Genomic DNA, 12403 nt, shown 5'->3' on the forward strand with positions numbered 1-12403 from the left:
TACCTACAATAACTGAGGGTGGGGTGCAGAGCACTGGGAGCCCTGCTGGGCAGCAGCAGGGAGTAGAAGGGTCTGCTTGGGGTGTTCCCACTCCAGCTAGATGAAGGTGGTGTATCCTACCTGTCCTCATCCCCTCTGTATGCGTCATCTGCCTTCTGCTGGCCACTCCCGTTGAGCAGAGTGAACTCGCCGACCTCAGAGCCCTCCACACGCCGACTGAGCCCATCCTGCCCCTCCAGCACAGCCAAGCACTCGTCCCCATCCTTGCTGCTGTAGTGATGGCCTCCCCGCTCCAGGCCAATGAGGTTGAGGTAGGAGTCCCCAGGGCCCAGGGCCGGCAGTGAGCCAGGGGCCACAGGACTGCCCAGGATGCTGGCAGGGGTGGAGGTGGATGGCAGGTGGACATCCAAGCTGTAGTGGTTCTTCAGGTTCAGGGAGAGGGACTGAGCCAGGGACAGGTTTTGCAAGGAGCGGTCAACTGGCGAGAGAGGGACAATGAGGCATCAAGATGGGAACCACTAACTCGGCTTCTCCTCTGGACCTCCAGGTGTCCAGAGATGCTCCAAAGCCCCCCAGAGCCTACTAGGATGGTACTGTGGGAGCACGTCAGCTGCTCCCTGGGACTATGAGGGGTGCAGAGATGATCCAGAGGGATGGGACTGGGCACATCTCAGCACTCAGGCAACCCTAGTGTGGTGGCCACTGTGCTCACCTGGTTGCCTGTGTTGCTCTCGGGCTTCCAGCACTGTCAGCTGCCGCACCAGCAAGGAAACGTGCTGCAGCAGATCACGGTTGGTCAACAGGAGCTGCCGTACCCGAGCCTGCGCTTCGATCCGTGCTGCCGTTTCGGCGGCTAGTTGGTCCTTGAGCAGCTGCACCTGTGGGGTGCAGGGATGGATGCGGCGGGGATGGATGGGTGGGGAGGGGCAGGACGATGGAGGGGACGATGTGAGGCAGGATAATGCAGGATGAGAAAGGACGATGCGGAGATGGACGAGGGCGCTGCGGGCCGAGCCCGAGCATCTCTGAGATTCTCGCAACAGCTGCGCGGCGGCACTCGAGCGCCCCCTGCTGGCCCTGCCGCGGCACCCACCGCACCCCCTGGTTCCCCGTTCCCCGGACCCGCTCGAGGTGCGGCTGCAGGTGCCCAGCCTGCGGGTACTGAGCTTCTCGCTCTGATGCTGGTTTGGAGGAAGAGACTCGGGGAGGTGGCTTCCAAAAATATGCTAAAGGGACACTGGGGGCTCTGGAGTTTGTCTGTGACCTGCCGGAGTGGTCTGGGCTTAGGTGTGCAGCCAGCTCCAAATCTGAGAGCTACACTGTGAGCTATGCAGGGCCTGCTGTGACAGGATGAGGGGGTGATGGTTTAATCTAAAAGATGATTTAGGCTAGAGAGAAAGAAGACGTTTGTTATGCTGAGGGTGGTGAGACCTTGTCGCAGGTAGTCCAGATTTGTGGTAGATGTCCCATCCCTGGAACTAGTCCAGATCAGGTCGGTTGGGGTGCTGAGCAATCCGCTGTAGTTGCAGATGTCCCTGCTCACTGCAGGGCAGTTGGACTAGGTGACCTTTAAAGGTCCTTTCCAACCCAAACCAGTTTGTGATTCCATGATTCTATGCTGTGAGCTGTGCTGTAAACAATGCTGCAAGCAACACAGCAAAAGCTACGCTGCAAGCAATGCTGCAAGCTACACAGTGAGATATGCCGTAAGCAATGCTGAGAGCTGTGCTGTGAGCTCCCTGGATCGCTCTCACCTGCCCCCAGTGTCAGCCCAACCTGGCCAGAGGCTGGAGCAAGGGAAGAAGAAGGGCTGATGCCACCCAAGGGGAGGGCAGGACGCGTACCTGGGCCACAGCCACCTGCGTCTGCTGCTGCTGCTGGAGGAGCTGCTGCTGGAGCAGCTGGAGGCAGTGCTGGGAGGCCAGTGGGGTGATAGAGGCTGAGGAGCAGGGGCTGCTTGGGCTGAGCAGCTGCTGGGAGCTGGCTGGGTGGAGGGAGTAGTTCTCGGCATCCTGGGCACAAAGAAATGGGCAGGATGAGTGCATCGACCAGCTCAGGCTGGGATTTGAATCATGGTTCCCCACAGCACTGAGTCTAGGACAGCAGAGTGACCCCCAAATCCCCAGCACCAAGAGACATGTTGGGACAGCCCAGGCCTTGGTGTTAGGTGTTGTACGACTACACGGTCCCCAGGACAGCTGTTTTGCCCTGGGTCCTAGAGGGCCGGCAGGGCTGTGCTGTCTGCATCTGGCCATGGTTCCAAACAGGGAGCCCTGGGAAGGAGATGGCAGGGAGTTACCCAAATACCCCACTGCCTCACTCATGATGCAGCTGCCCAGCTGGGCAACTTCTTGTTGCCTGAAGCATTTGTCAGTAACAGCAGCAGTTCAGTGTCAGGGCCATCAGCAAGTTAAAAGACTGCAATGGTCTTAGTCCTTGGAGATGCCTCATGTGAGAAGGGCAGTGCACACACTTGCTTATCTCAGAGCAGCCCCTGACCCATCTGTGAGCCCTCACATCCCAATGTGGTGTTCAGAGCCCAGGCTCTGCAGTTTGGCACAGTGTGGGTGAGCTGACAGCCACCTCACTTGCTTGAGACCATGTGGTGGCCCCATGCATGGCACACCTGGCCCCCCATAGCACCAGGGCTCTCAGCATGCAGCCCAGAGCCAGGCAGGCTGCCTCCCACCCTGGCAACAGGGTGTTTTAAGATGATTGCCCTCACAGCATGCCCCTCCTGCCCCCTGCCTTCCCCTGCTAGGGCAGCTCCAGTGCCTGGCAGGAAAGCACAAGAAAGCTCTGCCTTTCCAGCCCCGGAAATGAATCCCACCGAGTGCACTTCACTGCAGCTGATCTCAGCCAGGCTCCATGCCAGACGATTGTGTGAGGTGAAGCAATTCCATTCAGGCTGCCGGGGAGCGCTCACGGAGAAGCTCTGCGGAGCAGCCATTCCTCACGGCAAAACCACGGCTCTGCCAAGCGTGCCCTGGGTGCCTCTGCTGCCAGGCTGGGCCCCTTGGGAATGGGGGCTGAGGGGAGCTGGGGGTTGCTGCAGGGAAGTCGGATGAGTGACTGCCACAGAGTGGCACTGGGGGCTCAGAAACGCACCCTGCACAGTGGGACAATGGTCACTTGCCAGTTTCCATCTGTTCATTGGATGCTGCTGTGGGAGGGGAGGTCCTGCCCTGCTTCCCCTTTCTAGCACTGGGCAGTGGCTCCAGCAGAGTCCCCTGCACTCTGCTTGGGTCTCATGGATTGTTTCTGAAGCCCACTCAGGTCTGCACTGTGGCCCCACTCCCAGCTCCGTCCTCCCCATCCCAGCACCGGCACACAGTTTAGCTGCAGGTAACCTGGGTGCTGAACATCCTGGCTTGCCATGGGGGCTGTGAGAGCAGGGAGCCAGGAGGGAGAACCTGCAGTGGAGTCTCCATGAAAGCCCCTCCAAATTAAGCCATGATACAGTGACCCTACGCAGAGGGACCCCAGCAGCAGCACAGTGTGTGGACCATCTCCCCGTTACCTGGCAGTTCTTATCCTTTGAGGCTTGCCCAGATTTCAGCATGCCAAGGTCTCCCCTGGCAGTGGGCAGCTCTCCAGGTCCCCTCTCGGACACACAGATGCCATCAGAATCGTCTGTATCCGTGATCTTGGAGCCCTTAATCTGGTGAACTTTAAACGAGATGGATAAGTAAACTCACCAAAGGAGAAGCTGCCCAGGGTGGTAGCTCAGGGACAAGTGCTGCGAAGGGGCAAAAGGAAAGGGCTGGTGCCTGCAGACCCTCAGACTGCTGCACAAGGGGGTCAGCGTCCACCTTCCTGGCAGCCAGGACAGTGAGGCAGACAGGGTGGATTCCCTGTGCTCCTCATCTGAAGGGTCCCAAAGCCATCACTGTCATCAGAGCTGGTCCACAAAGGGCACGCTGTCTGTCAGCTCCCCCACCCCAAAGCATCTTTGGTGGCAGTGCTGAGGGAGGGGTCTTGCAGGGAGCCTTGTGTCACCTTCTAGTGGCTGCTCCTCGGCTGACTTGTCGCTGGCACCGTCCGCTTGCCCGTCGGCATTCTGCAGGGCGTGCTGCAGGCTCAGCTTGTGGCACACCTCGAAGGCCTGTCCCACCGTGCGCACCACCCGCATCGCCTGGCTCTGTGGAGCAAACCCACGCTGCTCAGCCCCACGGCAGCCATGCTGCCACTGTCCCACTGCCAGTGGGAAACTGGGAACATTTCCCCTGCCTCCTGCCTGGGGCTGCCCCATGTTGCCATCTCTTCCTATAGTGGGGGCTTCACCACCATCTGCTGCTCAACCTGACATCATCCCCTCGCTGGAGGTGAAATCTTAGCTCCATGTGGGCTGGGACAGATGGGTTGTGCTGCTGCCCAGGAAGCTAGGGTCAAGAAGGGAAAGGCACCAGGCATGTTTCTGGTGGACATCCAAAACTAGTACTGCCTTGGTCTTTCCCCAGGGATCTGCACTCTTTGACCCTCTGCCTTTGGCTCCTGCACAGTAAGGTGCTAGGTCCCTTCTTGCCCAGACACGACCTAGGAGCTTCCTACCTTCTTCTTTGATTTGAAGACATTGCACCTGAAGGAGTTGTTTGCGCCGTCCCTTGCAATGTAGCTAAAGATTTTCAGGTCTTGTGAGTCATGAGATACGTAGAAGATCCTAGGTGGGAGAGAGAGAAAGGGAATTAAACACCCAGGAGAGTCTCTGTCCTGTAGATGATGTTGGAGGCTCATGTATGTCCTGAGGACAAGCTGGCTTACAGCACCCAGGGCTAGAGGAATGAGACAGAGCTGGTGTATGGCCCCTCCCATAATTTTCAAGGCAGGAGGCAATGGATTTAGAGTGTTTCTAGCTTGATAGAAAACCTGGGTTCTGAAGTAGGCAAAGGCTTTTTAAAGATGCTGTGAGAAAGCTAAAAAATCTGTAGTACTGGAAAGCCTGTGGCTGTTTTTAGCCCCAGCAATTAATCTCTGCTCAGGCTGCAGCACACAGCACAACTGCCTGTACAGGGAATGTGGCACAGCACAAAATCCAACTTCCCCTGGGTGCCTCTCCCAGGGATACTGAGTGTACCCAAAGGGTTTCTCTCTCTTCTCCTGTTCAGGCTGACTCTTTCTCCTCCCTGTGCTGCAAAACCGATTTTAAAGCCTTTTTGATTTGCTTGACTTAATTGGGTAAATTGTGACAAGTGAGTTCAGCTCTGAACAGAGAAGAAACCAAAGAGATTCTTGAAATTTGTTTTTCTTTTACTCTTTTCTATCAGTGGAATTTTTTTGCATTGAACTCATAGTTGGAGCAATCATTTCTGATGCACCACATCTTGTAATAACCTTTAAAGAATGCCAGAGGTGAGAGGTAGGCACGGATAATGCACCAGCGTGTCCTCCACTCCTTGTCTCCTCACCCAGGGCTCTGACCCAGAAAATCAGCATTGGTGACTCCAGCCCTGGGGGCTTGGGGCTCTGTGTTCGTGGTACTATTATTCACTTGGCAGATCTAACAGCCTGGTGCAACCTGTGCCCTTAGCTGAGTCTGCAGGCTATGCACCATCACTGGGGTTCATGCCTGATGGCTCCTGAGGCACTGGGTTTGCACACAGAGTAAACCTCTGGGTGGGGCTTGTGGTCTCGAAAATATTTGAGATCCTGTAGCAGGTGCTATGGAATGTCAGTGCATCTTAGCACATCCTGTATGCATTTAAACCTTAGAGTGAGGCCCTGCTTCAGAAGCACATGGTGAGCCATGTTCTGAAGAAGAAAAATCTGGGAAGCCTGTTTTCAGAGCCAGCACCAGAAAGTAATTTGTGAAGGTATCTCTGGAGGTCACCTAGTCTAACCCTGTTCAAAGCAGAGCCAGCTTCAAAGCTAGATCAGTCCACCTTGCTCTCAATAATGTATGAAAAGGATTCTCCGTCAGCGGTAATCCTGCAACGTTGTTAAATTTACATGGTCCTTTGGAAAGGCAGCTTTGGTGAAGGTAGCTCAGCAAGCAGGAGGATGGACACACATCACTCAGGGCTGATGGTTCTAGCTGCTGTAAATCCCCTGCCACGTACCTGTACACGGGGTCGTGCATCACCACCATCTTACTCTCATCCCAGGTCCACTCCTTTCTCTGTAAGCGGAGGGAACAAACAAAGTTACAGCAAGTCAGGTAAAAGGAAACTCCTGCTGAAGGGCAGGAACCTTGGAGAATGGTGTTTGTCCTGAGCCAAAATCTACAGTCTGACTATGTTAACAAAGGCTGTTTCATTTGTATCTTGGCTAAAAATAGGTTTCTTTGCTCATCTATTATATCTGGTCATCTGATCACAGCCTCCACGGCTGAAAATGGCCCTGAGATTAATGTATAGCATCAATTATGCAGAAGAGTAGCACGTCTGGGGGAAGAAGGCTCAGAGGAAGTCTAGGAAATCTGGATCCAGCTGCTGGCTTAGCTCAGTGGAAAGCACAGCCTAGGTGAAGAGCTGATGGTGTTCAGTTCAGGCAGTGGGAAAAAGCCTGCTGGTACTAGCAAGAAAAAGAAACTGCATTGCCTGGAAGCTTGACATTTTGTGATAGAAACAAAAAAAATCCTCTTCCCACAGTGTCATTTTCCCACTCTTTTTTCAGCAAGGTTTTGTCATTTATGGATGGCAAAGAGAGTGTTTTCATGTGAAAATTCTGGGTGTTTTTCCAGAAAAAGCCAGTTAGGGTTAGGAGTGTGACTAGCCTGGGCAGCAGTAATACTCAGACATGGCCAACACCAACATCCCAGGTGCTCTGGCCCAGAGTGCCCCAGCTGGGCTAGAGAGGTCTCACCTTCTGCTTCTTGCGCAGAATCACCTTCACCCCATCCACAGACACAATGATGTTCACTTTCTTCTTCTTAATGTTCTTGGCTTTGAACTCATACTGACAGGAAGAAAAAAACCCAGGTTAGAAGAGAGGTAGGTTTGGGGGGGTGCCAGGGACAGCATGTGGTATCAGCCATTAAACATTAAAATGCTAGGTTTGTGTTTGATCCCAGCTGCTGAGGGAAGCAGGAATTTGCTTTATCCTGCTAAGAAAATCCACGTTGGGAAAGGCTGGCTGCCATAGCTGGGATGTCGACAGGATCTTGCCTTTGTCAGGAGTATCCCTTGGGAGAGAGCAAGCAGAGCTTGATACCCTGGACTATAGTCAGAGACTGTTAATTCAGATCCAGGAGGAACCTTCCTGATACCTCGTCCAGCAGGACCCTTGCTCTGGGGGCTTGACAGGGAGATGGCACTTGCAGCAAACCCCAAGCAGTGATTTATGGCATCTCCAGTGCCCTTGTGTGTCGGCACTGCAGTGCAGGGGGAAGATAAAATCACTAATGAATTGCAGGGAGGGCCAGATGGGTGGCAATAACGCAATTATGCCTCAGTCATTTACATAATCACATTAACCTCAGTGGGCTCAGTATCTCTGGAGAAAAAGCCAGCTCCTCACCTGCAGGTGTCTGCAGTCTGTGCTCACCTCTGTTTGCGTTAAAAATTAAACTGCTGGCTTTTAAATACTGCTTTTGCTGACAGCTAGAAGCAAGGCAGAGCCCCTCTCCTCTGGAGACCTGTATTCACAGCACTGATCCTTAAACAGCCCCATGTCAGGCACTATTTTTGGCTCCCAAATGCAGCCTTTTGATAGCCCATATTTTTCACAGTGCCTGTTGAGTACCCATCTTTCCTGGGCCAGATCCTCAGTTTATCCAAACCAGCACACCCATCACTGTCAGCGCAGCTACAGCTACAGCAACATCCACCATGGATCTATGAAAAATGAAATTCTTTGGATTAACTCAATGTACAGTTAGCATAGCTGGAAAGCAGAGGTTACAAGTCCCCTCTCTTGATAGTCTAATAATGTCAGTGGTGCTGTAACAGAGCTGAGACCTGGCAAAGAGGACATCATGGGGACACCAGTGCCTGTTGGTACAGGCTGTAGCTGAGCTCTGGTTGTATCACCTATCAGTCTGTCAAACTGGAAGCAGTCTGGAAGGTTTGTCTGCTAAGGTGCCAGAGCAATGCAGCTCCCTCTGTGGTGTCACTTTCAAGGATGGTCAGCCACCCACTGTGCCACTGAGCCTTCCTGAGGAAGATGGTGCCACCTTTTCAGGCTCATGGGGACAGGAGGTGCCCTCACTCCATCGTCAGTCTCCACTGACTCCTGGAATGCCTCTGCCACATTGCTTTGGTGAATCAGTGCAGACTGTGCGCTTTGCAGGCATGGAGCACGAGGCGATGCCAGGCAGCAGCATGCAGCCTGAAGCCTACCTACACTGTGTAATTAGACATCTAATTAGAAATCTTATCTCTTTACAGAGTCAGTGGAGCTGCAGGTAGCAATTGAGTTGTTAAGGGATTCTGGGTGCCTTTCAGGAGCCTGTAGGACTGTGTGTGGCTCCATGTCAGCACAGCGCCCAAGCACTGCAGAGCAGATACTCATCTTTTCAGCTCCTCAGAACCCATTGTAAGCCACGCCAGCCTTACAGGCAGGAAACTGGGTGGTTTTCGTATTTATCAGGCTTTTGATGCTGCTCATTGAATCCTTAGCACTTTGCAAGGTTTATGGTATCAGACAGACCCTGGATTAAACCATAGCCTTTTGATCTCCCCATGAATTATTACTTTGAGACAAGCTCTTTAAAAATCTATCTATAGCAGCACTGCATGTGAAGCCAGAGCTAAATTTGCTGTACACGGTCTTTTATTTATAGGGAGAAGTGAAATGATGGCTGAGGTGCTGAGTGCACCCTGCAGGCTGCCGCGGGGACCTGCAGGGGTGCGCACATCTATGGGGCAGAGGCCAGGCTCAGGGCTTCTCCCACCCTCTGCCTGAGCAACCCCCACAGTGTCCCAGCACCCCCAGCCCTGCCTTGTTGGGTGCTCCCAGCTCTGCCATGCTGGAGCTTCTCCCTCTCCTATCCTCAGCACCGCCAAACTGTTTCTCCTTGTCTGCTTGCATGAATGTCAATAAAACCGGGATGAATTGTTCTGCCTGCTAAAGAGCTATTTATCTTTCTTTGTACACAAATGGCTGGGAAAATACTAGCTGAGCTTTCCAAGAAAAAGAGAGCAATACAGTATATTTTCCCCTTGTAGCAACAGGGGTGCAATTACATTCAAACAAGGCTCTTCACTCAAAGGCTTTAAGCAAAGTCCAAGCCTGGATTCTGCAGAGATGCTTTTTCTTTCTCTCTTGGACAGAAAGAAACAATTTGGAGCAGCAGCATCACATCTCTGGGTGCTGCCAAGAGTGATGGCAAGTCTCTGCAAAACCAGTGAATACAGCACCACCCCAGCCTGGCTTTGGGACAAGGTACAGGGCTTTAGCTGCAAGTAGAGCTGCACAGATGGTGTGCGCTGCCCAGCAAGCTCCGCCCTTGCCCCTGCTGCTGGCTGATGCTGACCATGCCAGGGCAGCCAGGGCTGAGGAGGCACATGGAGCAGCTCGGAGCAGAGCTCAAGGCTTCTTCCCTGTCCCAGTGACACGCATGTCCTGCACACAGCATCTGAAGCAGATTTGACCCCTGTGATCTGCAGGCAGCACCCTGAGGCTCTAGTCAGTATGTAGCCCTTCACCACAGCACTGTCAGCAAGGAAGGAGGCCAATGAGTTTGTCTGTCCTGCTTGTGCTCCGCAGCTCATGACCATCATTGCTTGTGCCTTGAGGCTGCATCCTCACCAGAGCATCTGCAAATGGCCAATGCACTCTCCTCTTTGCCTGAAAACAGTTAAAAGTCATTGGGCCCCAAAATCTTCTCTAAATGGTGAAAACCCTGAGGCAGCAGGAGATGCAGGATGGCCTGGTCCCCACCAGCTGCTCAGCATGTGGAGCAGGAATGCCAGCTGGGCAAGGACACTGAGCAGGGTTGGGTGAAAGACCTAAGCCCATGCCACACCAGCTTGGATGGAACTCTCTTTCCACCTCTACACACAAGAGGCAGGTGGGATAAAGCTTTAGTCACTTAATTGCTTTCTAGCAAGCAGGAATCAGTATTTTAATGAACTGTGATTTATATAAGGACAAGAAAGCACATGAAAAAATGCACTCCAAGGTAGCAGACTTACCTCCTATGAAAACCTTCATGTGTAAACCAATGCGTGTGAGCAGGGCACTCCTGGCTAACCTGGCAGGAGAGCAAAGTCTGGACACTGTTTTTTTTCCTACTATTGAATTGATGTGATTTTTTTTCCCCAAGTTTGTCAAAGTTACCAACAATTTCAAACCCACACAGCAGTGCTCATCTTCTCTGCTGCCTACTGAGACTCAATCCTTTTTCTCCTGGTGCTTGTGCTATATCCTATGAGGCGAAGCTTTCTGAATGTTAAGGGATGTGGAGTTCTCTTAGCAGTGCTGATTTCATAGGGCCAGCCTGACAGCTTTCTTGGCTATGGAGACAAGGTGGGATGTTTTATTAAAAAAAGGGCAATGCAATTAATTTAATTTAGCAGCTTCATTAATTCTGTTTCTGATGTGTCTGACCTGGAATACTTTCTATTTTTGCTTTTAAATCCCTGTGTTCAAGTTCTTGCTTCTCATACGGTCTCACGCACTGTTGGTATGTAATACTAACTTACCCAGGAGCTAAAGACTGTATGACTAGAAATGTTAATGGTTCTGGGTGATGCATATTTCATCTGATAATTCCACCCAAGCAGATATAAATTACACATGCATTTACCAGCTTCCATCTGCTGATGAAAGAGATGGGCTAATACACACTGGAAATCATATGCAGTTTCCAGCACTAAGAACAACTTGCATGAATAGAGTTATTCAAGGAAGCAGTTCTTAATGTGATTAATTACTGAAGGTATCAGGGCCTTCATTATGCAAATGAAAACTGTCATAAAATAGAGAGTTTGTAGGTCTCAGAGGCAGCCTCTACTTCCAAAAGATGCATTTTCTTCATTAAGAAAGAGCAGGAGTGCCAGACCTGAGTAAGCCAGCACAGAACACACTCCCTGCCATGGCTGGTTTGCTGCTGTGCAGCCCATGCTGCATTCAGGGAAATCAAGGCAGAGGCTCTCTCTGTTCTTCAGACAGGAGTACAATAGGGCTCCCAGTCGCTGCTGGGGAGGTATTTTCTTTGTGTGCCCAAAAGGAGATGCCACAGGCTTGGAAATGGATGACTTTTTTTCCTGCAGCTGTAAATTCCACAGCCACCCTTTAGCCTGCTGCCTTGCCAGGCTGTCCTCACACTGCCCCAGCCCAACAGGCTGCAGGATATATGTGTCCATAAACAACCTCACAACAATAGAGTCGCAGCCCCTTCCCAAATCTCAGCAGACAGACACAGGGAGCATGGCAATGAGGAGAGGAGGCAATGGAAATCTGCTCAGCTCTGCACCCCAAGAGAACAGCTCTGGGTAACTCTAGCAGCACCCATAGGTCCCTGCTCCCAGGCTGCATGACAACATCCCACCTGCCTGGGAGCCACCCTGCCTCAGCAGGCAAACTCCAATACCACATGAGGCCCACTTCAGCAATTAAAGCTATGATGAGAGGTACTCATCATCATAGACTAGAACACTTCTGTGAAGACCGAGAGAATTGGACTTGTTCAGCCTGGAGAAGAGAGGGCTCCAGGAGACCCTCTTGTGGTCTTTCAGTACTTAAAGGGGCCTATAAGAAAGATGGGGAAGACTTTTTAGCAAGGGCTGTTGTGACAGGTAAAGGGGTGATGGTTTTAAACTAAAAGAGGAAGATTTAGATTAGATAGAAGAAAGAAGGTTTTTTGCACTCAGAGTGGTGAGATAGTGGCCCAGGTTATTCAGAGAGATGGAAGCTGTCCCATCCCTGGAACCATCCCAGGTTAGGTTGGACAGGGCTCTGAGCAATTTGCTCTAGTTACAGATGTCCCTGCTCACTAGAGGGGTGTAGGATGAGCTGACCTTTGAAGATCCCTTCCAACCCAAACCATTTTATGTTCCTGTGAATCCAAGTATTTCAGGTTCAGGAATGTAATTAATTTCAAGCCAAACTGACCCGCACGGCATGAGGTCAGGGCATTACCTTGGACTGCTGCTTGAATTGCTGATGCTTGGAGTGCTGCCGCTTGGAACTGATGCTACAGAGAGCTCCTGAGCTCTTCTCCCAGCGAGCAGAGCTTAGCTGAGCACTGTGTGCTGCCATAGAGCTGACAAACGAGCAGCGTCAGTTCCCATACCCTTTGGACCGCAGGCTGCGGTCCAGCCTCCAGCCCCTCCGTGAGTCACTGCGGCTCCTTCTGCATCACACTGCACCTTCCGTGCCAGCTCCGCCAGCTCACCGGTCAGCCGCAGCCCTCCCGCTGGAAACTGCTGGGGCATGGCCTTGCCTTTGTTCCTCTTGGGAAGCCTGTGCCTGTCTGGAGCCTATGAACTCCCCGTGCCCGGCGACGGGGTGCATGCTCCCG

The 12403-nt window shown here is 52.3% G+C and overlaps 2 protein-coding genes across 6 annotated transcripts in view; one reads left to right on the forward strand and one right to left on the reverse strand.

Moving 5' to 3' along the window:
* Positions 1-12403, forward strand: part of TTLL11 (tubulin tyrosine ligase like 11) — a 102797-nt gene that overhangs the window by 6590 nt on the left and 83804 nt on the right. The window lies entirely within an intron of this gene.
* The window catches only part of LOC135190335 (carboxyl-terminal PDZ ligand of neuronal nitric oxide synthase protein-like), a 35920-nt gene that overhangs the window by 2124 nt on the left and 21393 nt on the right, over positions 1-12403 (reverse strand). For 3 of the 4 annotated variants that reach the window (XM_064171646.1, XM_064171647.1, XM_064171648.1), the window contains exons 3-10: positions 6802-6894; positions 6057-6115; positions 4552-4660; positions 4000-4141; positions 3521-3669; positions 1845-2012; positions 713-878; positions 121-478 (exon numbers count right to left, since the gene is read on the reverse strand). In XM_064171646.1, coding sequence (XP_064027716.1) covers positions 121-478; positions 713-878; positions 1845-2012; positions 3521-3669; positions 4000-4141; positions 4552-4660; positions 6057-6115; positions 6802-6894 — 1244 coding nt within the window. The remainder of the gene's footprint in view (positions 1-120; positions 479-712; positions 879-1844; positions 2013-3520; positions 3670-3999; positions 4142-4551; positions 4661-6056; positions 6116-6801; positions 6895-12403) is intronic. The other variant, XM_064171649.1, reaches the window with a different exon arrangement.

Source organism: Pogoniulus pusillus, chromosome 35, assembly GCF_015220805.1.
Source record: "Pogoniulus pusillus isolate bPogPus1 chromosome 35, bPogPus1.pri, whole genome shotgun sequence".
In the NCBI taxonomy this organism is placed as follows: Eukaryota; Metazoa; Chordata; class Aves; order Piciformes; family Lybiidae; genus Pogoniulus; species Pogoniulus pusillus.